General features: G+C 65.8%; 1 protein-coding gene across 1 annotated transcript in view; it reads left to right on the top strand.

Annotated features, from left to right (window-relative positions):
- The window catches only part of ZFPM1 (zinc finger protein, FOG family member 1), a 69,239-nt gene that overhangs the window by 19,110 nt on the left and 23,050 nt on the right, over positions 1-27,079 (top strand). The window contains exons 2-3 of the mRNA XM_082862585.1: positions 6,920-7,030; positions 9,640-9,768. Of these exons, the coding sequence (XP_082718711.1) occupies positions 6,920-7,030; positions 9,640-9,768 (240 nt within the window). The remainder of the gene's footprint in view (positions 1-6,919; positions 7,031-9,639; positions 9,769-27,079) is intronic.

Below are 27,079 nucleotides of genomic sequence, written 5' to 3'. Positions count from 1 at the left end.
GGAGAAGGCAGTGATGGAGTAAGCGTGCAGCGAGAAGGCGGGCGGTTCTGAGCCGGGACAGTTCAGGCCAGGACGGCCTCACCAGAGCCAGGGGAGGGCGGACACCGGCGTGGGTCGGGGTGGCCGCGGCCCACGGTCAGGGCTTCAGAGACGGAGAACCAAGGTGCACTCCACACCCTTGCAGCCCAGTTGCCAGACCTCCTGTGAGGAAGTGAGAGCACAGGTGCGAACAGTAGGGGTCTGGGGGAGGGACAGGGAAGCCAGGACAGTGCACAGCCAAGCGGGGGTGCCCGGCGCTGCGTCAGCCGGGGGTGTGGAGAAGTGACTGGGAAAGGCAGTCTCAGATCCTGACTGACCCCTGCAAAGCTTTGGAGAGAAGTGGGTGGGGATTTGGGCTGCTGAAGTGTCTCTTTGTTGAGCCTGGGCTACAGGGGGCCCTGGGTTTTGTCTGGGTTACCTAGGACTGTCCTGCTCATCTTTCAGTGAACATGCCTCCAAAAGGTGAATGACACTTGAAAGGATGGATTTTATTGTATGCAACTGATATCTCCCTGCGATATTTTAATGCGTTCAAAGCTGAAGTAGGTTGCAGCACTCGTGTTCCTTGGAGTACGGGGTCCCTGTTCCCGGAGCGCATGGGGCCTCCGCTGGCCTCCGCTCTGAGCACCCAAGCTCTTCCCCGACGCCGAGGGCTCCCCTTGCCCTCCCACGGCCCAGAGTGTGTTGTGCCAGCGGCTGGCCACTCTCCTCGGCCTGGCTTACTCAGGACGGCGTGCCACCAGCACCTCCCGGGCGTGGCCTGGGTGCACGTGGGGCTAGGAGGCTGCGCGCATCAGGTCCAGCTCACAGCCTGGCAGCAAAGGCGGGTGAGTCCACGGCACTCAGCCCCAGCCGTGTTGGGGGCCTGCCAACCCAAGGCGGGGACCAAGCCTGAGAGGCCAAGGGTCCGGGCTCAGGTCTGCTCCTCTGGAAGGAGGAGTGAGCCCCCTGCTGCAGGGTGCGCCCGCGCACCACCCAGCCCACCCTCGGCGGGGAATCAGGCTGTCCCCCCAGCGCCCTCCCGTCTCCTCTGTCCCAGGGCCACGCCTGCCACCGGGTATGGGGCGGGGGGCAGGACCAGCGTGGGAGGGCATCTGGACCCAGGCCCCCGGCGCACACGGAGGTTCAGACCCTCGCCCTCCCCTCCGCGGGGCAGCCTGCCCACTCGAATAAGCCATTATCTCGCCAACATCCTCTTTGTGGTCGCCCTGGCTGTCAGCAGGAACTGATCCTGGGTTGATGAGGGCCGCTGGCGGGTCACAGTGGAGGCCTGTGGGCCCCTCCCAGCCTGAGCTTCCCGAGGAAGAGAGGCCCCTCTATGCTCCGCGGGGGGGCCCGCATCTCGTCCCTGCTGCCGTGGGTGCAGCCCGCTAGGGGCAACGCCGGCAGCACCTTCCATGGCGTGGGCTGCGGGGCGGGGTCTCCCTCCGTCCTCCGCTGGGCACTGGGGGAGGGCAGCAAAGCATCAGAGCAACACCCCAGGGGACAATGTGAACAAACGTAGGGCTCCAGGGATGACCCGAGTGTGGGGGAGATTTCACGGAGGTAGGAGGAGGCCTCAACCAGGCAGGGGGAGCTGTCCTGGCAGAGGGACAGCGTGGGCTAAGGACCCAGGCCTGGAGGGGCGTGGACAGCGGAAGCAGTTTGGCTGCCATCCAGGGAGTGAGGGTGGAGGGAGCGGGGAGGACCTGGGAGCCAGGACGGCCCTGTGCTAATGGGCCTGGACCTCCCGCCAGAGCGGCCCGGAGAGCAGTGGGCAGCTTCTAGCCACGTTTGGGGGGTGGACATGAGGTGGACCCTCCGAGGGTGTCCAGCATCCGTGCTGGGCCTTGGTACCCTAGCGGGAGGGTGGGCACAAGAGGACCCACAGGCGCCCAGGGGGCCTCCCAGATCGTCAGCCTCCCCCCGCGATGCCTGCACCCCTGTGCTGTGCGAGCTTCTCAGGGACCGTGGGCCGGGACCCACCTTCCTCCTAAGTGCTGGCAAAAGTTTTAAGAAGTTCTGCTTAAATGGGACCCTTTCTAGGCCCTGATGACCTTCCCTGGGGCCGAGGACCTGCCCCTGTCTGCCCGCCTCCCCCCTTTGCCCCTTTCCTGGCAGCCCTGGGCTCTGAGGCGTGGGCCACCCCTGCCCTTCACCAGAGCCCCGTTCGCTGGGCTCCGCCTGCCGCCCCGTCCCTGCTGGGGGCTCCCCTTCTCGCCCGCTTCTCTCCGTCCAGCTCAGCCTGGAAATCAGCCCAGCTCCTCGTTAGAACTGGGGGCAGAGAGCAAGTCACATGGTCCCGAGGGGCTGGGGCCGCCTCTGTGCTCGGGGCCTCTGTCTCCTCGTCCCCCAGCCCCAGCTGGACCAGAGCCCGTCCTGGCTGGAGGGGCCCAAGCCCCTGGGACACAGCGCAGCCGCCCTCGGGGAGAACGGGGCTGTCCCCACCGCCTCCTGTCCCTGCCGTGGCCCGAGCTGCCCCACTGCCCGGTGGTGGGAAAGTCTGAATCTGTTGCTATTTTCTCTCTGTTATCGGGCCCTTATCTGGCTGCTGTGTGCCGCCCAGAGGCCAGGGTCTCTCCCTGGCAGCGCCATGCCCCCTCCCGCCCACCGGCTGACCAGGGCCAGTGGGACAGGAGGCCGGGCCATCCTCCAGCCTAGGGGGAGGTCTTTCTCTTCCACCCACACTGCCCTCCTCAGGCCCCAGACCCTCATTCCCCTCCCTCCAGCCGTGCCCCTTGGTCCCCACGCCCCTGTCCATGCCCCGCCCCCCATCGCACCGCCAGAGGGGCAGGTGTGGCACCTCCCTGGAGAGTTGAAACAATAACAACAGTTGTAATAATAACCCCAGGTCTGTGCTCGGCACCCACGGGCACCACATTGCTGAGCCCTGAGCCCAGCCCATGACACGAGGCTGCTATAACCCACAGCTTTCCGTGAGGAAGCTGGGCTCGGGGAGGCGTGGCCTGCACAAGGCCACAGGCCTCAGCGTCCCGCTCTTCCTTCTGCCTGGAGTGCTCTCCCCCAGCCCCGCCCGCAGGCAGCCTCCTGTCCCATCCCAGATCTCCACTCACTCGTCGCCTCCTCCAGGAAGCCTTCCCTGACTGTCACTCCACCTCTCCTTGGTGGCAATGACCACACTTGGATTTTTCACGTTTCTTTCCTGGGGGGTACGTGTTGGCTGCTGCAGGATCCCCAGGACCTTGTGCAGGGAGATGGACTCGGGGGAGGTTTCATGAGTGAATGAAGAGCGCAGGAGTGAACGGCAGTTGAGAAGGAGGCCGTGGGCGCTCAGGTCCACCGCACCCCAGGCTGTGCAGGTGGGGATGTCGGGGGACGAGCAGGGCCGCATGCCCACCAGCGTCCACCCCACCCCCAGGCCATCGGGCCTGCGTTCATGCTCCGGCCCTGACACAGAAGGGGGCCTGGCAGGTGCCCCCACCTCTCCTTCCTCCTCTGTGGCATAAATGGCTGTGTAATGGCAGCCACATAGCGGGGCCGCAGGAAAGCCCCACGCCCGAGGTCAAGCGCGGAGTCCGGGTGGAGGCTCGTGGGGCTTTGCTCTGGTTGTTCCTCCTAATGTTTCCGGTGGCTGGGGGGCGGGCACAGCCTGCAGGGGCCGGCGGGGGTTCGGCCGGGGCCTCCAGATTCCCTGTCCAGTGCTCTGAGCCACCCCGCGCTGCACGCCACCTGGCAGGTGCACCCCAGGGCCACCTCGGGCGATTCTGCCTTCCTCAGGTGCCAGCTCCGGCTTTCTTTGGGGCAGTCATCCAAAGGACCGCTCGTCCAAAGGCCCCCCAGCTGCCTCCACATCACAGCCGGGAGGGCCATCAATCATCGGCAGCCTGGGCCTCGGAAGGGAGTTGGGTCATCCCGCTGCACAGAGCCCGTCTCCGTAATTCAGTTTTAAAGCATGAAAAAAGGGAGCTGATGAAATTCCGCTATCAGCGCCAAGCCAATATGCAAAATATCTCACCCCCAATCAAATAGCTATTATGTTTTCATTTCCATTTCGGCGTCCGGCTTAATGAGCAGGAGACGGATCGGCTGGCGGGGCGTCTGCTCGCCGTGATAACTGAGGGGCTTCGGGCAGCGGGGGCCGGACCCGGTGCTGGGGACCACCGTCACCACCCGTGGACGCCCCCAGACAGGTGCTCGGCCTTGGGCCCAGGCCTCTCCTCGCGCCGGGCAATGGGGCCAGCGTCACCCTCACCCCAGGTCATCAGCGGGCGGGGGGAGGCATGGGGCCACACCTGCAGCAGAGGAGGGCCATGGCCTCAGCAGCGTCCACGTGGGTGGTGTGTGTGGGGAGTTGGGCTCCTGCCAAGGGCCACAGGCAGGTCAGTCCACGTGGCCGGGCCTCCGTTGACTAATCCGCGAAGCGGGCATGACTCGGCCTCACCTCTGGGGTGTCGGAAGGCTCCCAGGCACTCGCCCATCGTGCCTGGCGTCAGGGCCTGCCTCTTGCGGGCCCCTCCCTCCTGCTGGCCCTCCACCCCCGGGCTGCGAGGTGGGCAGGGGGCTTCAGAGAAGACATTTGTAGAAGGCTGAGCACAGGGCTCCCATACAGGCGGCGCTTAATAATAGCAGTGCCCTGCTGGGTGCTGGGTGGTAGCAGCTGATGCCGGTGACGGGTGGTGTCTCCTGCGCACTTACTACGTGCCAGGCGCTGACCGCGGCTCCACACAGGTGAAACCGAGTTTCGTCCTGCGGGGCCAGAGCCGTTCTGCTTTCCGACCACAGGAAGGTGGAGTGACTTGCCTGTAGTCACACAACAAGGACACCGCCTGCCTGGCCATGGGTTGGCCTGGCTCCGTAGTTGGGGTGTCTGACCATACAGGGCCCCACAGGGGTCGAGCAGGGTCCTTCCTAGCCCAGGGCACCCTGGGAAGCAGCTGCGTCTCACCCCAGCCAGTGGAGAAAGCTTCCTCCCAGGTGGAGTGGGGATCCAGGTGCACAGGTGGCCCGGGGGTGTCGGGGGGCTCCAGCAGTGGCTCCGAGGCAGATGTGGGGCAGGGCTGGGGCAGGAGTCGCAGTGTCGCATCCCGCTGTGGGCCTGGAGCCGTTCGCTGGTTGATGACTGTCTGCTGTGTTATCAGCGTGTTAATTGTGCTGGAATGAATTAGCGCATTAGGGTAAATTGCTGCAGCCGCAGCCTCTTTCTTCACGCTCCTGTCACGCTTTGTGCGGAGCGGGTGCCTTTGTTCTCCCACAAATGGAGCCGCCAGGAGCTCAGGGCCTCCCTGGGTGGCTGAGGCCCACCTGGGCGGGAGAGGCGTGTGCCCGGCATTGCCCGGGTGCAGGGCTCTGGTCGCTGCAGTCCCCGAAAGCAGAGGCTTCACACCCATTCTCCAGAGCCGGCCGCTGAGGCCCTGAAGTCCCGGCGTCGGCAGGAGGGACCACAGCTCTGGGGCACCATCTCCAGCTCTGAATGAGCCGCAGAAGCACCTGGGCTTCTAGAAGGAGTTAGGCAAGCAGGCCTGCGAGCTGTCCGCCAGGGCAACCGGCAGTGCGGGCTGGGGGCCAGTCCCACGGCCCAGGGAGCCTCTGCCTTCCTGCCCCGGCGTCTGCCAGGGGAGGTCACGGGGGTCAGGCCTCTCACCTGTCCCAGAGGCACGAGTCGGGTGTGCCCAGCCCGCCGCAGAGCCCACCGTGCGGGCGCGTTGATGAGAGACCGTGAGGCTTAGCCCAGGGCTGGTTCTGTGTGGTCTGAGCCCGGCCTCGGCCACGGGAAGTGACGGGAGGTGAGCGCCTGCGCTCCTGCTATCAGTACAGCTCTGAGGGGTCCCGGGGAGCCCGGGGCCCGTGGGTCTGTGGGGCCAGAGCTAGAATCCAGAGGGTGCAGCCGGACAGGTGTCTGCACAGGAGGAGCTGGGGAAGGTGGTGGGGAGGGGGCAGCGCTGCCCGGGCACCTGTCTCGGGCCCCAGGGCCCAGCTGAGACGGGGTGGAGGGGCCTGTGCGGGATTCGCAGAGCGGTGTGAAGCGGGACAGCTGTTCTCCGCCGTTCTCTCCGCCCACAGCGCTGGCACTGCTCCTCTGACCTCGGGGGCACAGGTTGCCACCCTGGCCTGCACTCCGGGACACGCTGTGGGTCTGGCTTCGCCACCCTCCTAGGTGGTCTGGGGACTCAGTCTGCCTTCCCACCTGTACGGAGGGCTCCATGGGGCACCCCCCGCGTGAGGCCTGAGGGAGGATGAGTGGGCCGCGGAGGCTGGACTGCAGACGCTGCGCACCCACCTGTGTCCCATCAGCCATTTACCCCCTTAATCAGGCTGACGAGCTCTTCCTGTGTGCCAGGCGCCGGGGCCCGCCCTCTGCACGTTCCCTCAGAACCTCAGACCTCAGAACCTGAGTGTGGCAGCTTCCTGGAGGAGGGGTCCCAGGCCCAGGGGGCAGGTGTGCAGAGCCCCGGGAGATGTTTACCTGCGGGGGTTGTGGATGTGCGCCGGGACCCTGGGACCCCGCAGAGTGTGCGCCTGCATTTCGGCAGTCCCCAGAGGCCCCGCCCAGAAGACGCCAGCGCAGCGCTGCGCTCACGCGTGGAGCAGAGGAGAGGGGAGGGGTCGGGCTGCCCGAGGCCAGCGGCCCGGCAAGAGCGGCCCGTGGGGTCGGCAGAGGCTGCGGGGCAGGCGAGGTGAGCAGGAGGCCGGGTGGCCCCCAGGCGTTGGTGCAGGGCTTGGGGTGGGTACGTGGGTGGGGTTCGCACATCTACTCATGGGGGACCTGGGGGAGAGCCCCCGTGCTGACGGCTGCTCCCTCGAGGCCTCTGACCGCCTGGGGGGCCGATACCCTGCTCGGACCCCACTGCGCCCGGCCCCGGGGCTGTGCCTGTGCCGGGGGGGTCAGGACGCTGGCTTTCGGGGGCAGCGCCTCACGACTCCCCTGGGGCTGTGTCTGCAGGTTCCCTCAGAGACATGGAGGCCAGAGAAGAGGCCCAGGCCGCGGACACCAGCCTCCCGGAGCGAGAGGCCACAGCCCTGGAGCCCGAGCCCCCGAGCCCTTCCAGTCCAGGTGAGTCGGGCGGTGGACGTGGCAGGCTGGGCCCTGGCATCCTGGCACCCTTCCCCGTGTCCGCATCCTGGCTGCGACTTCACGGGAGCCAGTTCCCACTGAGGACTCAAGTTCTCACACCTGCGAAATGGGCGTTGCACCAAGCGGCGTCTGTGGGCTGCCCGTGCCCACTGGGGCTTGGAGGGGCTAGTCCGGGTAGAGGAGATGCACACACCTGCAGAGGGTCTGGAAAGCCCAGCCCTAGTGGCAGAGATGGGCAGAGCAAGGCCCCGGTGGAGAAGGTCTAGTCCAGGGTGAGGCAGGGGGTCATATGGGCACTGAGTGACCTGGGGAAAGCCACACCCCTTCCCGGCCTCCGTGTACCCTCGATGAAATGGGGTTGCGTGCCTCAGCGCACGTGGGGCTCAGTACCGAGCAGGTTCTCCTGTTAAGGCAAATCACCCCATTTTACAGACGGGCGAATGAGGCCCAGAGAGGTTAAGTGACTTGCCCAGGGTCGCACAGCCTGTAAGCACCTGAGCGGGATGCAACCCTAAGTCTGGATTCAGGTTGGTTCTCCCGTCCCCTCTGTCTGCTCCCCACCCTACCCCACCCTGGACACCTGGAACCTCTCCTGGGGCCCTCCTGGCAGTTTCCCCAGGGTTTTGGGGCATTTTTCTGAAGCTGAGAACAGGACTCGGAAGGAGAGACTCCCACACACACACCCAGGCTGAATTAACCTGACATTAGGAGGCCCTCTCTGTCTGGGTCCCCGGAGGGGCCTCAAAGCCGGGCCATCCTCTCAGGCCAGCTGTGCCCTCAGAGACCCCCAAAGACCCCCCCAAGAGTCTGGGCCTCACTGCGGTGGAGGCCCTGGGGGAGGTCAGTGCCCTCACCCCTGTTTTCCAGAAGGGGGAGCTGAGGCTGGGGGGTTAGCGGAGGGAGGCTTGGCGGGGTGGGCTCTGCCCTGGCCCCTGCTCTGAGCCCCGCTCCCCTCGCCCCCCCTCCACCCTGCCGGCCGTGGACAGCAATCTCACTCACATCCCCATTCCATACCACGAAGCCCTGTGCACAGAGGCTGAGTTACCCCCAGACAATAGTCCCACGGGGGAGACGTAGCCATAAATGGGGCCGTTTTAGTGGGTGGTGTGACCAGGAATGAAGGCAAGATGGGGTGGGTGTGGCAGTGAGCAGAAACCTGCAGGACGGGTAGAGTTCCCTGTGCTACACACACCTGTACGTGCAAAGGCCCTGGGGTGGCACAGAGAGGGGACAGGAGGAGAGCCCTGCAGGGCTGGGACTGGGGGGTGGAGATCCTACACAGACGGTGGGGGGCTCCTCACTGTGGACCCCCATCCCCAGAATGTGTCAGAGTCTCCCCCAGCTGACCACAAGCCCCCAGTAAGCCCCATCCTCTGAGACCTGCTGGCCTGTGTCCCTTTGCCCAGCGGCAGCCCCTTGGGGTCACTGGGGCTGTGCAGTGAGGAGGAGGCTAGGCTAGCAGGACTTGAAACCAAGGCAGGGGCTCCCGTCACCCGCAGCTGCCCCGGGGCAGCAGGCGGGGTGGAGGCTCAGGGCCTGGGCTCTGGCGCTCCTGTTCACAGCTATTACTGTCTCTACCTTCACCGTCACCATCAGTGTTTGGTGCTGCGGCCAGCGTTCACCCCGGCCTGTCCCCGCCCGGGCTCCTGCCCTTTCTGAGCCTTGGTTTCCGCATCTGTAACGGGGCGCCAGCCCCTCCGAGGGCCCAGGGAGTGGCGAGGGGCCCCCCATCACCACCACCGTCATCGGGTGCTGCGTGCTAATGGGGGCCACGCTCTCCAAAGGGCTAGCGGCTGGTTACTGGTGGACTTTGCCCCGGGGAGCCGGGCCTCTTATCTGATCTGGGAGCTGGGCTGCACGGGGTGGGGGCGGGGGCGGGGGCGGGACTGGGGAGGAGCTGGAAAAAAACAGCCGGGGTTGCACCTGGCACAGGCCTCAGTGATAACGTGCTGATGGGCGCGATAAGACGGCAGGAGCAATGTCTGCCTGTCGGGCGGGCCCGGTGCGGCTCCCGCGCAGTGGCTGGAGCTCGGATGCCAGCCGCGTTGATTTATAGCCAAAAATAATAGGACTTTTATACCGTGTGATTGATTTATTCGATGTTAATCACGGCCCTTATCGCGGGTATTAATAATCTGCTGGGCACGTGACGTCACCAAGGGGGGGCTTTTACGGGCGCTCATCGATTGGGGGCCGTGGTGGTTATCGGGCCCAGCAGGGAAGGCAAATATGCCCTTTGGGCTGGAATTGGGTGCGGGGCCTGGCGGAGGAGCCCCCAGCTGCCGGCCGAGGAGACCAGGGATCCGGGCCACGCGTGTGCCGGCTGGCCTGGGAGTGCCGGGCGGGCAGCTATCGCTGCCACAGTTAATAAGGGGCTGAGGGCTTTTCAAGGCCAAAAATGAAGGGGGAGAAACTGAGATGTCTGACGGCGCCCCCTGAGAGCAAGCTGGTGGGGGGAGGGTGGTGGCCGGAACTGTGCCACGTGCTCACCCACCTGGGCCTCAGTATCCCTCCCGGCCCCAGGCTGGGGTGGGCGGGCAACTCGGTGCCCCGAGGCTCTGAACCTTCTGGTGTTTTCCTTCCTGCAGATGCTACTCCTCCACCCCCACCGCTACCACCCGCCCCCACGTCCCCAGGAGGCTCTGAGGAGACGGAGGGTCCGGAGCCAGAGACGAGGCTGGAGGAGGAAGAGGCCAGCAGCCCCTGGAGTGGGCCAGGTAAGCGCGCCTGTGTCCGGGGTCTGGCGGTCTTGTCTCTCCAGGGCAGCCCTGGGGCCCAGCCTTCTGGGGGTCCTGGGAGCTGGCCACCCTGACAGCACGGGTGCGACAGGCCTGGCCCACTGGCCAAGGAGATTGGTGGTGAAGCAGCAGGCCCAGGTCTGTCCTGTTGCAAAGTCCAGCCAGCCTGCGGGCCAGCGGCTTCCCTGGAGGTGGGCGCCAAGCTGTGCCGGTGCTCAGGGCTAAATCCCAGGCCCCTAGCAGCAGATAAGCCTCTGAGGCCTCCCTGGAGGTGGGAATGCGAGTCTGGAGCGGCCCGAGTCCCTGCGCCTTCCCAGCCCAGCTAGGGGCTCAAGCCTGTGTGGGTGGAGAGGACCCACCCCTGGGGTGGCTGCAGCGCGTGGCGGGGGGCCGGAGGCCGTTCCAAGCCACCGGGTCCTGGATCAGGAGTGTCTTTGAAGGCGGTTTCGTGCTCCCAGCACTGCCCCACCCCCGCTTGTAGCTGGAATTCTGACCTCGGAGGGCCCACCAGATGTGTGCCTGCGGCTCCCCGCTTCCACCAATGTATGAGTATAGGGCAGGCTGGGCGTGTCGGCTGTTGTCATGCTTCCTAAGTACAAGTGACGCGGCTGAGGGGAACCGGGGCAGTTCGGAGGGGTCCTGGGAGCTGCTGGGTGAAGGAGGGAGGGCGTGGTCCTCGGGAACAGAGGGAGAGAATGGAGGTTGCGCACTCAGGCCAGGCGCACGTGCACGTAGCAAGCACACATCGAGCACCTGCTGTGTCCCCGAGGTACAGCTCTGAGCAAACAGGGTCCTCAGAGAGCTGTGATGACACAAATGCAGTCAGTGGCCAGTGGAAAGGAGGCACGTGGCAAGGGCCTCATCTTGCCGGGGGGTCAGGGAGACCACACCAGGGCAGAGAGGACCCCCACGGTCTCCCAGGGGTGTCAGAGATGGTCTCCTGCCAGGTTCAATTTGAGTGGCCATGTGGGCCCTTCATCAGGATCCCAAGGTGTCAAGGAAAGAGTGCTGGGATCGATTAGTGATGTCTGCGTGGCACCAAGGAGATGAGGTGGCACGTGTGCCTTCTGGTCCCCCTGCTGATTTAACACACCTCTTCCTACAGTAGGGAGGTGTCTGAGGCCCAGAGAGGGAGGGATGGGCCTGGTGGTCCCAGCCTAGATGGTGACCCCAGACCACTGGGAAACAGTCTACTGCCAGCGTCTCCCACCTGCATGGGCCATGGTGCTGCCTGGGAGTGAAGCATCCTGGGTCAGACAGGCTGGGGGTCCCCTCTGCTACCCCAGGACGGGAATGGGGCTTAGCACAGGGACACCGCTGCCCTCCGGATGGACTCGGCCGCCCCCCACCCCACTTCAGTGACTCAGTGACAGGCAGGGGAGGGGCCCCAAGGGCCCTGGCAGGGACGTCCTCTCCTCACAAGGAGCACCTGGCCAGGGACAGGTTGTGTGTGTATGAGCCCCTCACAGCCCGGTCGGGCGCAGCTGAGCCAGGTACCCACCTGCCGGGGCTGGGCCATTCCGCACAAGGGGACAGTGCTGTGGGGCTGGTGCCCGTGGTCAGACTGCTCTGCTGCCTCCGTTTCCCCAGCTCTAGGACAGGGTAACGACGAAGCACCCAGAGACGCTGGCTCAGCGCTGCCTCGGCCTGTGGCGCGCACATTCCAGGGACCGCCTGGTGCCTGTGGGCCCTGATCGGCCGCTGGGCAGGCGGGGGGCTGAGAGAGCAGCTGCCGGACAGGGTGACCGTGGGGAGGCATGTGCGAGGCGGTCCTCACACCAGCCCCTCGAGGCAGGGGTGAGGCGACCCTCCCCTTTACGGAGAGATCCAGGCACAGAGCAACTAAAGGGTCTGTCCGCGCCACCACCCGCGAGGGGCACAGCCAGGATGCAGACCCGCCGCCTGGCAGCAAGTGTGTAGATGCAGCCTCAGCTGTCCTCCGGTCGGTCCCCGCCCACCCTGTGGACTTAGTATCACCGTCCCCGTTTTACAGATGGGAAGGCAGAGGCCCCTGGAGATTGGAACCTGGCCCCGGAGCGGCCGCGGGGGCCGTGGCTTGGGTGGGTGCACCCAGGAGCTTCCTGCGCTATTTGCGTCCTCGGGGGCTGGGGGGCTCCCTATCGGCCCCCACAGATAGGAATTTCTGTGCAGTGGGCAGCGATGGCCCGATAAGCAGCCTCCGGCCAACCGCCGTGGTGGCCGCCCCCTATCAGACCCCAAACAGGCCACACTTATCACCCGGCCGGGAAGCCAGAGAGGCCCCGTGGGCTCTTATCTCACAGGGGCCGCCGTGCTGGCGATAGGGTGGCAGGCTTGCCTGGGTCGCCGTCCCCAAGGGCAGTGCCCAGCCCGGGAACCGGCCGGGGGACAGGGGTGTCCAGCGGGGCCTTCGCTGCAGGTCCTGGCGCCCTGCGGGCTTCCCCGGCCCCTTTCCCTCCGCTGTCCCTCTGGGCCCCGCCCCTTCGTGTCTCCCCCCCCCCCACCCCGCCACCCTCTGAGTTTGTCTTTTGATCTGCACTTGCCCCTCCTGCCCCGTCCCCCATGGGGAAAAGTGCAGCCCTGGGGACCCGACCTGTGCCTGGGGGCACCCCCACCTTTCCCTCTGGGATGGCGGGCTGGTCTGGACCACAGGGCACCCTGTGCCGTCTGGCTTTGAGGAGTGACTGGGCCCCATGCCTCGGTTTCCCATGTGAGCTGCGTGAGGGGAGGCCCTGGAGGCCAGGGCTCGCACACACCTCGTGCCGCCCCTGCAGGTGGTCGCCCCCATCTCGCCTTTCTGGCCACTGTCTGCTGGCCAAGACTTGGCTTGTGGGTGAGACCCATCGCCCGGGGAGGGTGCTGACACTACAGGGTCCCAGGAGCAGGTGACATCAGCCCGGCAGAGAGGCTGGGTCTCAGTGCCTCTCTCCAGCTGCATGGTGGGTGCAGCGCAGCTGCCCTGCCTACAGCAGTCAAGGCCCCGAGCAGGTGGCCACAAAGACCCCCAGGAGATACCACACGGCACCAGGCAGGAGGGAGGCCTCCCAGCTCCTGTCCTCCCAGGGGGCTCTCGACACGCGCTGCAGACACAGCGAGGTCCTGGACCCTTGAGGGCTTTGTAAACACGAGAGTGCGGGTGTGCAAGGGGCCTGTTCTCTCCGGGCCTTGTTACTGTCCCCACGCTAGCTCCCTCCTCCCACCCGTGACCCGGCGACCCCAGAGCTCCCGACCCAGGCTGGGATGTGGTCAGTGTCGTGGTCACTTTTGGACGTTGTGACCATCATCAGGTCACGAGCTGCCGGCGGCCAGTTCTCAAGTGTGACTTCAAGTGGGAACCACCCCCACCCCAGCAGTGCTGAGAGGCCGGAGCCAGCCTGCCTGCCTGCCTGCCTGGGCTGGGGTCCAGCTTTGCTGAGCAACTGTGGGCTGGTTACTCGACCTCTCTGGGCCTCAGTTTCCTCATCTGTACAAATGGGACGCAGGGCAGAGCAGCTCCCCACTCAGTCCCGTCATCTTGCCCCGGTGGCCCGGGTGCCTGTGGGTAGGAGAGGGGACGTGTAGGCAGGTTCCAGGGAGAAGCTGCTCTCTGAGACCAGAATTCCGCTGTCGAGCAGGAAGGCACCGCAACCCCTTGGCCAGCTGAGCACGTGGCCATGGAGCGGGGAAGGGAGGGTCCGCCTCTCATGCCCCTACTGGTGATGGGCACCTTGGCCCAGGGGTGCCCACTGACGGTCAGGAACCCGGGATCCAGGCTGGGTCAGAGACCGCTTGGCCTCGGAGATGTCACCTCCCTCCTCTGAGCAGTTTGGGCAGCAGCCGCTATGTGGGTGGGTGGGGCTGGAGCAGAGGCCACGCTGCACGATGCAGGGTGAACGCCTGCTGCCTCGGGAGAGGCCGGGGCGTCCTGCGTCCTCATGGAGCCCAAACGCCACCGGCGAGCCAACCGTGGACTGGGTGGGAAGGCAGGGGTCCTAGATGGAAAGGTGACCCTGAGGGGCCTGAGGGCACGAGGTCCGCGTGGACGTGGGTGTGGAGAGTGCCGGGCAGAAGCACAGCCCACACCAGGCTCCCGGGGGACTGAGCAGGGTGCCAGGTGGGCGGGGGGGTTGGTCCCGAGGGAGATGGGGGTCCCCTCGGGTTGCCTCAGGGAAAGTGGATGAGAGCAGAGCGGGGGACCCACCCCCGGCTGAGGGTCTGTGGGGAATGGCCCGCCATGGGCAGGGGGCTGCCCTGCCCGGCCCTACCCGGCCCTCATCTTCCCTTGAGCCGCTGGCTGGAGTGTGAAGGGAGAGGGGTTGGGCAGCAGGGACCCAGAGAGCTGGGTATTTTTATCTTTGAAATGACCTTGTGCGCTCGAGGGGCTGGCTGTTTAAAATTCTGATATGCAGATGGCTGAGAGCTAGAATCTGAAATCCCCAAGGCGCATCTGGGAGGGTAGCTGCCACTGCCTTAGCTCTGTGGTCCCCGGTGCCCTCTGCCCATCAGGGTGCGCGGCCCCCAGTGACCCGCTGCCCCCTCTGTCTCCACACTTGACATCCAGAAAAAGCAGAGGGTCGTGCAGACAGGCAGCCCCCACAAGGGCTGAGAGCCCTGAGGGTCCCTTCCGACTGTGGGGTCCTGAGCCTGTCACCTACCTCATGACCCCCGTCGGAGCCTCTGTCCAGTGGCAGTCACCATGACCTCAGGCTCCTGGCCAGGTCATGAGAAAACGGAGGGAGGGCAGTGAATGGACGCTAGGCCTGGGTTTGGGGCCCCAGGGGTCCGGGAGCCTCCTCTGCAGCCAGATCTCGTGGGGGGTCCCCTCCACCCAGGGACTTGCCTGGGGTGGACCAAGCAGGTGTCACTCCTCTGCCCTCCCCACCCCACTGTGTCCCGCACAGGGGAGGTGAGAACGAGCACACATCCATCCAGGTCTCTGACAGCTTGTCTGGGAGGCAACGTGGTTCAGACATCCCGAGTTCAGGGCTGTCCACTGGGGGTGCCGTGCGGAGCTGGGGAGCAAGGTGATGAACCCAGGGGGCCCACAGGGGCTCCCCATTGGCTCTGAGGGCTAGTCAAGTGGCCTGGGCTCCACAGGTCCAGGAAAGAAGGGGGTGGCCAGTCCTGTGACCTGGCTGTGTGATCAGAGCCCCAGGACTGGGGTCCCCTTCACCTGTAAGTGTCTCAGGGCCTGGAACTCTTTCCTGGTGACCACTCTTTACAGAACAAATTTCAACTGACTGAACATCAGGTATCATCTTTTTTTTTTTTTTTTTTTAATTTTATTTACTTTTGGCTGTGTTGGGTCGTCGTTGCTATGCGCGGGCTTTCTCTAGTTGCGGCGAGCGGGGGCTACTCTTCGTTGCCGTGTGTGGGCTTCTCATTGCGGTGGCTTCTCTTGTTGTGGAGCACGGGCTCTAGGCATGTGGGCTCAGTAGTTGTAGCACGCAGTCTCAGTAGTTGTGGCTCACGGGCTCTAGAGCACAGGCTCAGTAGTTGTGGTGCACGGGCTTAGTTGCTCCACAGCATGTGGGATCTTCCCGGACCAGGGCTCGAACCCATGTCCCCTGCATTTTGCGGCGGATTCTTAACCAGTGCGCCACCAGGGAAGCCCTAGGTGTCACCTTCTTTTGTCTCAGCTTCATCCTAGGCCCTAGAGGCAGAGATGGGAAGGCTGGCCATGTCCCCACTCACTGCACGTCAGCAGAGGGGACAGCCAGGTGGTCGGGCCAGGACAGCACCGTAGGTGGGCCCCCCCACCCCCAAGGATAAACTGGAGTGGGCCAAGGGTGTTCGGGCAAGGAGCTGGCACGCGCAAAGGCCCTGAGGTTTGGACGGCATGGGCGTGGCTGGACCATTAGACGCTGGAACGGGGTTGGGGAGAGATGAGACAGGGCACAAATGGCTCAGAGTTTGGGCTCAATGCCATGGACCGTAGGGAGACGCCTCCGTTTTCTTGGCTGTAAAATGGGGCGTGGGGTGTTAAGTGGGACGTTTGGTCAGCTGCCTTGCGGAGAGTGGGTTAGTGGCGAGTACCTCCGGGCGCACGGGGAGGCGGGCAGCTGGTGGGAGGGGCCAGAGGATGCATCCGTGCCATTTCCTGCCTGGGGACTGGCGCCCGCTCCACCCCCCACGCCCCCCCGCGCCGGGGTTCCGGGTTCCGAGGGCCTGCTGGAGGCTGGGGATCCTCACGCCGGGAGCGTGAGCAAGGGCGATGGGCTGCTATCTGGGCTGCACTCGGTTGACTAATCTCGCCGCCTGGTGTTTCTATGCAAACCTCAAGGTTTGTTATCGGGCGGTGGGCGGGCAGCTGAGGCAGGACGGCCTGTCCTGATGGACAGCTGGGGAGATGGGCCGATACGGCTTGGCCGCGCGTCCCCTCCCGCCAGCTCAGCATGTGTGGGTGGGAAAAATCATTTCAGCTATTTCGCGTTATCACTGGGCCTGGCATTGCGGCCCCATAGGCCTGTTTATCTTAGATTAGCGGGCGGGGGGGGGGCGGTGAGGGGCACAGGAGGGGGCGATGGTGGATGGCAGGGTTCAGCCTGGGGTCAGACCCAGCAGCTGTGTCAGGAGCCACCTCTTCTCGGTACCCCAGGGAAGGGGGTCCAGCCCAGATGTCCCCCGAGGGCCATGTTCCTTGAAAACCCGCAGGGGGCCCTCCGCGCATCCTGACCCCCAACCCCGACAGCTGAGCAGACCAAGACTCCCGGAGCTGGGGGGGGTCCTAGGGAGGGGCCGTGTGTGCCCGCAGTCGGCCTTCCTTCCCAGGTGTTTACTGAGCACCTACTGCGGGCAGAAGTGGCAGGTGTGTTGTGTGGTGGCACGGGCCGTAGAAACAGAGGAGTGTGGGGTGTACAGCCCAGGGGCGGGCAAGAGAAAGAGGTCGTTTATTCACTCCATAAACACTTGTGTTTTAAGCGCCTGCTCGGTGCCAGCAGAGTCCAGGCCCCCAGAGAGCTGTTGTTCTCATCAGGGAGACAGAGACTAAATAATAGAGAAGTGAAAATGCCCCGTGTCCGAGGAGGGGAGGCTCGGGATAAAGGGGGGGCAGTTCTGAGTAGGGTGTCCTGAGCCTCATGTGGGCAAAGACCAGAAAACGAAGGGGAACCAGCTGCCTCCTGGGGACAGTGTGCCAGGCGAGGGCACAGCCAGGGCGAGAGCCCTGAGGCCAGGGTGGGCCCGGCAGGGGCGAGGAGGGAGGGGGTGGGCTCAGAGAGGCGAGGATCCCGTCTGTAGGTGGTTGTCCTGGAAGTGGGGTTCGGGGGTTACGGGCTTCGGCCAGTGTGGGCCGAGGGTGAGCGACGGATACCTCGGCTGCCTGCTGTCTCCTGGGCCCTGAGCTCTTCCATGACACCCTCTCCAGCCCCTCCCCGGAGCATCGGTCCCCAGGCCAGGGTAGGGGCCCAAACCCCTGGCCAGCATCCACCACCAAAGCTCAGAGCTGCCCCCCTCTCCGAGCAGGGCCGTGTGGGGCAGAGCTCCCAGGCCGGGGCCGAGGTGGGGACCAAGAGCCCGCGGCCTCTCCTTCGCGGCTGGCCTGGCCTGCACGGATGCCATGTCCTGCGCTGCCCAGTGGGCACCAGGGGCCCAGGCACCGGGCCACACACGGCACCCCAAAAAGGCCCTGAGCAGAGGGGCCTCCGCTCCCTGTACCCTGAGGGGCTGCTGAAGCCGTGGCCTCCCCCGTGGTCGGGCTGCTGACCCCTCAGCCCTGGGCAGTCCCCTCGCTGCGGTTAGCAGTTCTTCACCCTGGAGGTGCTGACCGCCCGGCACCATCAGCCTGGCCAGTGGGGAGCCGCCCTTTGGCCCAGTTCTGACTTCAGCTGCCCCTGACGAAGGCCTGGGCGTCGGGGTCAGGTGGGGGCCAGGACCCATGGGAGGGGCAGGTGGTCAGCGGGCGCTCTTCAGCGAGACTCAGCCGCCGTCCTGTCAGACTCCCCTGCGTGGAGCCCGTTCTGCTCGCTCACTTGCAGTTTCATTTATTCAGCACCTACTGTGTGCTGGTCCCTGCCATAGACCCTGGGGATGCAGCCAGCCGCTGCCCTCCAGGAGGCGCGGCCCAAGCAGAGAATGGTCAGCGGGGGCACAGAGGCTAAGCAAGGAGTGTGACTGAGAAGTGCAGGGGGTGGCGAGCCCCTCCCCCTCGGGGATTTGCACCGAGAGCTCAGTGGCGGGGGTGGGGGGGCAGCCCTGCGGACACCTGGGAAAACTGCCTGCATGGCCAGCGCAAAGGCCCAGTGGTGAGACCATGGGGGTGACCTGGGGGCAGCGGGAGGGCTGGTTGCTGCATGGTGAGTGGACTGTAGGGGCTCAAGGGTGGACCTGGGACCTGTGAAAAGGGTGAGACGGAAACGTGGCAGCCGGTGCTGTGCTCACCGCATTTCACATGTGGGCATTGAGGCCCAGAGAGGTTCGGGGCAACTGAGCAGGGCCGGAGCCCACAGTCCCGGCCCCCAGCCCCGCCCCACGGGGTTCTCCCGGGTCCCCACTGTCCTGGCGGCGGCTGGGGGCCGATGCCTGGCCTCCTGCCCCGCGCTGCCCGCTGACCTCACCGCCTTCCGGGAGTGGCTATCTGCGGCCGTGGGCGCTAATCGAGCCGCTTCCTCCTCCGCCCTCCACCGGCTTCCTGCCCGGGCCGCCCCCCCAGGCTGGGCGTCTGAGCGTCCGCCTTTGCCCCACCAGGGCCTCCCAGACATCAGGGGGTGCAGGTCTGCCCAGCCCCACCTGGGAGCCTCTGGAGATGGCCGCCCCTTCTGGAAGTTTCCTTCCCAGTCGTCCTCCTGGGCCCAAGCTCAGACTCACCGTGGCCCGGCCGTGCGGCCTGGGACCCATCAGCTCCCCTCCCTACCGTTGCCTCCCTGGTGGAAAGCCCACGGACGCACACGTGGGGGGACCTGGGATGACAGGCTGGCCTTCACGGCAGGCGGTCACGGCCACTCTGTTCTGTCGCCTTTGTCGGTGCCGTTGCCAGTGCGGGCGGGTTCTCTTCCCAGGACCAGGGCGGGCACTGCTGCTGGCGCTGTCCCCAGGGCTTGTGCGGTCACGGTTACTGGGGCCAGTACGGTCACCCTTGCCCCTGGTACCGTCCCCAGCACTGTTACCGTCCCGCTACTCCGGGCTGGCAGGGCCCTCGCCACTGGTGCCGGGGCAGACCTGGCTTCTAGCTGTCACCTCTCCCTCTGGGGTCCTCGGGGCCGCGGCGCCCTCTCTGGGCTCGGGCTGCTCTCCTGTGGGACGGGGACAGGACATTCAGGCTGTCTGGAGGAACCGGATGGGCAGGGCAGCGGGGGGACGGGGGGTGGCAGCGTGTGCGTTGCGGCGGCCCCCTCCAAGCACGCGCGGGGTCCCACAGCCCCAGCTGGGGCGTATCGGGGTCCGGGGCCCACCGCCGGGGTTCTGGGCTCCGTCTGTCACGGGATCTCCCCAAAGCTCAGGGCGCGGGCGGCTCTGCCGGGCCCACCTGACAGGTGAGGAGACCGAGGCTGGGCGAGCTGAGAGTGTCTCCCAGACCCAGGACGGGAGCCGCCCGGCCCGGCCCCTGATCTGATGCTGTCCCCTGAGCCCCCACCCCGTGCGGCGCTGGGCTCCTCATTTATTTATTTATTTGTTATTAGGCCTCTATCTCTGCGCGTAACTTCTTATTTCCTCACCGCATGTTTCCATTACGGCGGCGGTGGATGCAGCCGATAAGATCGGTCCCTGGAGATGGGACAAAGGGGCCGCCATCGGCTTGAGGGCTGGTCATATCCTGCCCGAAAGGGCCGAGCGGGGCCTGAAATGAGCGATGCTATCGGGGGCTTATTGTGTGTTGGGGGGGAGGGGTCCTGCCTCCTTGGCCACCCCCTCCCCCTGCAGGCGGAGCCTCTGTGGCCGCCCCTCCTTGGCCCCATCCCCCCACAGCACGCCCCAGCCCCCGTGCCTCGGGCAGATGGCCCTGGCATCCACCCGGCTGTCCCAGGTCCACCCGTGGTCTCTGTGGGGCTGGGAGCTGCTGGGTGCAACAGGCACCAGGCCGTCCACCCCCAGCCCCGCGAGCGCTCACACACGTCCAGGTGCTCAGGCTGGAGCTGCCCGAGCCCCTCAGGGTACTGAGATGCCCCTGCCTTGACTCAGCAGTTCAGCTTCTAGGAATTTACCCCCGAAAAATCATCTCAGCGCGGACAGGCGTAGGGTGGTGGGGACGGACATCACAGCCGTGTGGAAGATAGCAAGCCATTTATTTTTTTATTTCTGCTCCGGTCGGCAGAATTTCTCCAAGAAAGGGGAGAAATGATTCTAAAGGAAGCAAATTGCACGCAGATACCCGTGCTGCTTTGCCCGTGCATGCCTCTTCCCACGAACACCCAGATCTGGGGCTGATGTTGGTGCAGCCCCACCGCCGCCCACCACCTTCCCTGGTTCCTGGGCCCGGGCTAGTTCAGCCAGAATTCTGCCGCCCCGGCCCCTGAAGGCCCGGGACCTTGCTGGGTCCCAGAGGGCAGGAGCAGTGACCTTGGCGGGTGACAGCGCCGGGTCCCGAGGCTGAGACCCTGGCGGTGGCGGCACAGTGCTCGATCGAGGGCCCAGTGGGGGAGCCCTGGGTGTTCCTGGGCAGGAGGGAGCTGTGTCTGGGGTGGGGACCAGCCTGGGCCCGGTCTGTCCTCCAAGCCTCCTGTTCCCGGGCCCCTGCCCAAGCATTATTCCTCCTTATCTCCCCCTGAAGGGGCAGGAAGGACAGAGCACTGGACAGGGGTCAGGGGCCTGGGCTTGAACTCAGTCACCCCATCGCACTGTGTGGCCAGGTCCCCTCTGACCCTCGGTCTCCTCGTCTGTGAAGGCGGGGAATAACCACCCCTTAGGGCATGTGGTGATTTGAGGACTAAGTCATCAGTGCCCTGAGAGCAGGTGTCTGCTGGTTCCACACGCTACAGTGAGCGCGCACGGCTTACGAGAGGGGCTTTAGCAGTTCCCTCGTGCTGGTCATCCTCAGGGGCCCTGGGGCCCAGTGTGCCAGTTTGAGCCGTGGCACCTTAGGCAAGACATAGCGCTCGCCGGGCTCAGCCTCCTTTGTGGGCGGAGCAGCCAGGGTGCTCATAAAGGATCCGCAGGCGTTCAGGGCCCACCACGTTCTCTGGAAGGAGCTTCTTATTCCCTAAAGGGCCGGTCCTGCGGGGTGGTGCAGTGTCAGGACATTCTCGATGGTGTTGGCCAACCGCAGTGCCCGCTGCTGCCCCTTGGGCGGGGGTAGGACGGGACTGGCCCGAGGCTGGGGGCAGCGCCGAGGTCCTGGCAGCGGCAGGGCGGGGCACCCTCCCTTTACCCCCTTGACCACCCGGCCTCCACCCAGACCCTCGCTTGCCCTCATGCCCACCCCTCCTGCCCATCTGCAGCAGAGAGACGGCGCTCCGAGGGACAGGAGGGTGGGGCCCGGGGACACAGGGAGCAGGGTGGGCCGCCGGGCCAGCTGGGAGGCGGTGAGCTGGAGGCTGACCGGAAGGAAGGGCCCTCGGTGGCGGTGGCGTTGGCTCCTGGAAAAACAGGGTAGGGGCCGGGAGGCCCAGGCTGATAGGAGCCTGATAAGCTACCTGCACAGGAGGTGTTTTCTTTACCTTATCTCACCGGTCCTGCTTCCAGCCCATCCTCCAGGACCAGGCTGGGCTGGGGAGAGCCAGGGGCCCCCACCCATCCCTGTTCTCAGTCCGCAGGGTCTCCCAAGACCAAAGGGCCAGGGGCTGCGGGGCCCTCCACCCACTTCACAGGTGGGAAGGCTAAGGCCCAGGGACCCAGGGGGCCTTTTGTTTTTTAAGCTTTTTGAGAAGGCTGGAGAGACCTCAAGGCCTCCCATTTTGAGGCCCCCGGGGAGCCGCGGTGCTCAGGCTCCGTGGGACGGGGGGCAAGGCTCTGACCCGGGTGGGGATGGTGAAGGGGCCGTCAGAAACCTGGTGTGGGGCTGGGCCCATGCTGCGCTGTTGGCTATCCCCAGGCGGTCCCAGCTCCACCATTAGCTGGGGCCAGGGTTCAGCCCGATAAAGACAGGCTGTTGTTCTGTGTCAAAAAATCAATAATCCCCAGCGATGTCCCAGTGATAGGAGGAGAAGTTCACGGCACCAGCTGGCGGGGGCGGAGGGGGGTGGGCAGGGCCAGGGCTCCAGAACCTGGGGGCCACCCGCCCTGCCCGGCCATTACCCAGCTGGCTGGTGGGGCCGAGCCACAGTGGACTCCAGGCCCAGGGCGCAGCGTGTCCTCCTCCTTGCCCACCCCCATGCCGCCTCTTTGCAGACGGGAAGCTGGAGCCCGAGGTGAGGCTCTGGGCCTCTGTGCGTCCCGGGGTCAGGGGAGGTGAGAGCAGACAGGAGGAGGACCGCCCCCGCCCGCCCCCTGCCCAGCCCAGCAGGACCAGATGCCCCTTCTCCCAGGCCTGTGGCTCGTCAGCAGGGCCCGGGCGTCCAGCCCCAGTTCCGCGTCTGGCCAGTGTCCTCCAGACTCAGGTGCTCACGGGGGTCCACTGGGCCCAGGCGCTTTTAGGACACAGCCAGCTGACAGTGACCCTGGGAGTCAGTCAGTAAAATACACACGTGGGCTCCACGGTGCTGGACGTGGTGGCAGCTCAGGGCACCGCAAGCCGGCAGAGGTGGGGAGGGGTCGGCAGCCGATGGCGGCGCCCCCAGTGCACGCGTGAGGGGACTCGGGAACACAGGTCCAGCCAGGGCGTGCCCCCAGAGGGCCCTCCCCAGCCCGGGCCCTGTGACAGGCACCGTGCCTAGCGCCCATTGGCCCACGTTGGGCCGGCCGCAGTGCCGCCCTGCCAGCCCCCTCTGCCGTCGGCTCCAGGAACCTCGCCTGCCTGCCGGCTCCACCCCACGCTCGGGCTGCCCCATGTGACGCAGCCACCGGGCAGAGCCTGGCAGGAGAGGGGAGGCTGACAGGCAGCAGGTGTGGGGGGCAGGTGTGTCCCACCCCGAGGGAGGGCCTTGAGAGGCTCTCTCGGGTCTGAGCTCTGGAACCCTCTCCAGTCCAGCCCCTGCCACCGGCCACTGTGAGTGCAGGGTCTGTGGGCAACTTCTTAGGAAGGACGTTCTGGGCTCGAAGCCCTTTGAAAACCTCTGGCCTGGAATGAGAAGGCCACCCCGTCCAGGCAGGCTCAGGCTCTGCACAGCCTGCCCGGCCCGGAACTCAGGGGGCTGGGTGCCGGCAGAGGGCACCAGGGCCAGCAGAGAGGTGTGAGACTTCCCCGGGCGGCGGTAGGACCAGGGACATCCAGGGGCCACTGGGGGCAGCTCCCAGGAACGTCCTCTCCTCTAAACGTTCCCCGTCAGGGAAATGGGCGTCCATCCATCTTGGTCACGGTCACAGCTCCAGAGCCGGGCCCTCAGTAACATAAACAGCACAACAGTGATGGGGCGAGCTTGGCCGCAGGACGGGCGCGGGCTGGGGCGGCGTCCTAGGGAGAGGTGCTCACCGTCCGAGGGCAGCAGCAGGTCGCGGCCCTGCAGGAACCAGAGCCTGGCTCGGCCATGGCGTCCGCTTCCCCCAACGAGGCCAGAGATCCCAGGCCGTACGTGACATCTGGTATTTAACCTGTGACAGCCAGTCCCCATTTTCATGTGTGCCCTCAACTCATAGCTCCCCGGCCTCTCCAGCTTCCTCTCCCAATTCTGTCCCTCCTGCCAGGGTCCGGGCCCTCTGAGGGGCTCTGTGGGGACGCCCGGGCTGGTGGAGACCCTCACCCAGCCCCGGAGAGCGCTTGGAGGATTAACAGCTCGAGTGGCTTTGCTCCTGAGCCAGCGCTCACGTGCGCCCACGGCTCCCTCAGCCCGTCTTCCCTGGAGGGTGCACGTCAGCTTGTTCCTGCCATCTAGGCTGTGCTGTCTGCCATGCGGTCGGGGTCCTGGGGCCGGGCCTGTCTGCAGGGCTGGCGTCGGGAGTGTTTCCTGCCCCGCTCAGCTCCGTTGCTGCCACCTGTGAAATGGGGACGGGACTGTGCTTGGGGTCCGGAGCGTCCGGCCCCTTGATGTGCCAGGTTTGCTGTGAGTGACGGCACAACGCCCGCACTGGGGTCGTGGCTTTGGGGTCAGAGGGATCTGGGCTTCACTCTCCTGTGCTACTTGCTGGCCATGTGACCTCAGACGGTCCCTTGATCTCTCCAACTGCTTTTCTCAACTGGAAGAGCGCAGAAGAAACGGACCGCACCCATTTTTACCCCAAGCCTTTTTAACCATGTTCCCTTGACACTTTGTCCCCATGAGTCACACATGAGAGCCGGAGTCTTTCCAAAGGCGCCGTGGTCACTGGTGACACCCAGGGTTAGGATCAAGCTCCGCCCCTTTTTGTTTCCTGATGTGGCATTCAGGTGTGGCCTGATCCAGGGGACGGGCCAGTGCCCCATGGCCCTGGGTCTCCTGGTCCTGGAGCCCCAGGCTGCATGGGCCTGTCAGCCTTCTTCCTGCCCTGAAAGGCGGCACAGTGCAGAGAAAAGCCTGTCGGCAGCCGGGGTGGAAGTCTCACCAGGGCCTGGGCCTGGGCAACCAGCCCAGATGGGGGAAGCTGCACGGCTCCGGCAGATGTGCGGGCCGCCTGCGGAGCAGCTGGCTGCCCACCACGCACGGTCCCGCAGCCCTCCGCATGCCCCAGGGCCCAGGTCTCCCCCTCCTCGGGGCCTTGTTGCCCCATCTGTAAACAGGAATCAGAAACGGGCCGACAGGGTGGAGCCCAGAAGTGGGGGTGTCCCGAGGAGCTGATGGGAATTTGCTGTCTGCTGGCCGTTTCCCTCCAGGCCCCATTTGCCCCCTCCCGCCGGATCACGGGAGGGTCACACGCGAGCAGGGCCTCGCATCCACGCAGACGAACCCTCCCCTCCCAGCCCAGAGGCTCCATGACCACAGAGCAGAAGGGAGGGAGAGCAGCCCCGGGCCTTGAGTGTCCAGACGGGCCCCCGCAGCCTCGGGGGCGCCCGCCCCACATGGTCGGGCTCTCGCCTCTCGTGCCGCCCAGGAGGTGGTCTCCTGTGCCTGCCCGGGAGCCCTGTTCGGTGTATCCACGGGATTAGGGCTCTGCCCCGCCACGGGCAGCAACCCCACAGCGCACCGGGGCCGGGACACCCAGGCAGACGGCTGCCGGCGGCTGCAGCTGTGTCCTGCTGCCACGGCACTTGCCATGGAGGCGAGCACGGTGGTCACGCGGCACCGCGCCTGGGCTGCAGGAAGCCCATCAGCGCTGGGAGCAGCCACTGGTGTCTGTTTGGGGATGGGTCCCCCCCAGGCCCAGAGGGGCTGAGAGCCTGGCCAGGGTTGTGCAGGGACCGCAGCTCAGCCCAGCCAGACCCCTGCCAACTTCCCGTGGTCACCGAGCACCCACCCTGCCGGGCCCTGCCCTTCGGCCCTGCACCTGTTGTGTCATGTGACCTTGCAACGACCTGGGAGGTGGGCACTCTCATCCCCCATTTCACACGAGAGGAAGCCATGGGCAGAAAGGGACACGCCCTGGTACCGACCCAGGTCCTGGAGCCTCGGGGCTGACGGGGGTCAGGCCTCATCCCCTGGCAGCTGGGTTACTAGGAGCTCCCTCCCCCCGCCAGGCATCTCAGTCCCAGAAGGGCAGGGACAGCCCTGTTGCTGAGAGCTGCAGGACAGACACCACCTCCACCCCTGTCCCCTTATCTCTCTGTCTTCCTAGGGCCTCAGCTGCCACCCAGTCAGGACGGTCAAGTTGGGGGCAGGAAAACGGCTGGGCTTGAGAGCTGGTGACCATGGGCAGGTCCCACCACCCTCAGTTCCGGACCTTGGGGGGCCCGGTGAGCTGCACCTGCAGTGGGAGGGGCTGAGCCAGCATATGAGTGGGCAGGCCAAGGGGACAGCGAGGTGGCTCGCCCCGCCCCGCAGACCCCCGCTGACCCCGCTGCCTGGCCTGCTGCGTGACCTTGAGTGAGGTGCTTGCCCTCTCTGGGCCTCGTTCCACGTTGGTGGAACCCCTCGGGGCCCACAGCCTCCCAGCCCGCGCTGCTCTGGGCCCAGGCCCTTGGAGACTTCTAGAACCCTGCGGGGGGGGGGGCCTGCTCACCCCTGGCGTTTTATCTCCCTCTCTCCTTTTTCTCTCCCTTTTTTGTGACTTTTATCAAAGGCAAACAGCGTGATCCTGAGATAGGGCCACTCCCGACAAAGCCAGGGCCAGCTGGCCCCAGGGAGCCGCAGGGTGGGGCCGGGCGGGATTAGATAAGTGGGTGCTGGCAGTGACCCCAGGGTGGGCGCCCACACGCGGATCCCAGAGCCCACTGTCCAGGGCGGGGGCTGCCAGGCGGCTGGCCTTTGTACCCTGGAGGCCAGTGGCCATTAGCACAGAGCCTGGCCCCTGGAAGGAGGGGCCCGCCGGCAGGGCGCAGGAGGCCTCCCTGAGCTCACCAACACTCCTGCAAACAGCAAGGCTACCCGGTCAGCGCCGCCAGCCCGCCTGCGGGGCCATGGCTCGGTGAACCTGGGGCCTAGGGGGGCTGGGCTTGGTGGGCCCCGGAGCCAGATGGGTCCGGGTTGGAGCCCTAGATTCTCGGTCAGAAAGGAGCTCAGGTCTGGTGGGGTGACTGCAGCCCTTGCTGCGCAGCCTGGAGCAGGTCTCGAGCTCTCTGGGTGTTATTGAAGGAGGGCGCCAAGGGCCCCAGGGCGTGGGGCAGAGCCAAGTCTGAGGGCAGCTCCGTGCAGCCCTGGCGGGGCCGTAGGCCTCGGGACACCCGGGCGCCGGGGGAAAGGAAACGCGGGGCCGGCCGCGCCGACCGACAGGCTGTCTCGACTCTCGTCGCAGCCGCCAGCCCAGCAGGTGAACCGAGGCCCAGCGAGAGCCGGGCAGAGGCAGGACTCAGCCCGCTTGTTGACTGCAGACCCCATTTCTCCCAGCCGCCACCCCATCTGCTGGGCTCCCAGGATGGGGTCCTGAGCCTGGCCTGGGGCGGCGGTGCCCAGTCCTGCCTCCTTCCCCTGGCCCCTCGGGACGCCGTCGAAGGGTTTTAAGACCTAAACAGGTGTTTAAATCGCAGAAATGTGCAAAGGCTGAATTTTCTCATCCGGATCCTCGCAGATGCTCGGGGGTGAAATTGAATCCCAGCGCGGCGTATTTGCTCTGGAAACGACGTGTGTGGGGTTGTACGACAGAATAACTTAGGCTTTGTCCTGACTGTGCCGGTAGTGATGGCCCGGCCCCCGTGGGGAGGTCCACCCAGGCAGCGCAGGGCTTGCCCCCTCCTCCAGATGAGACCAGGCTGCGGATGGGGAAACGTGAGGGCAGAGCAGGGAGAGTCAGCCCTGCAACGGGAGAGCGGGGGCTCGCCTGCCGCCCCTCACCTCCCCTGCAGCAGCCTCTCCCCGCC

The sequence above is a fragment of the Leucopleurus acutus genome (assembly GCF_964270905.1).
Source record: "Leucopleurus acutus genome assembly, chromosome: 20".
Taxonomy (NCBI): Eukaryota; Metazoa; Chordata; class Mammalia; order Artiodactyla; family Delphinidae; genus Leucopleurus; species Leucopleurus acutus.
The sequence above is the reverse complement of the archived record's forward strand: the minus strand, read 5'-3'. Positions and strand labels throughout refer to the sequence as shown.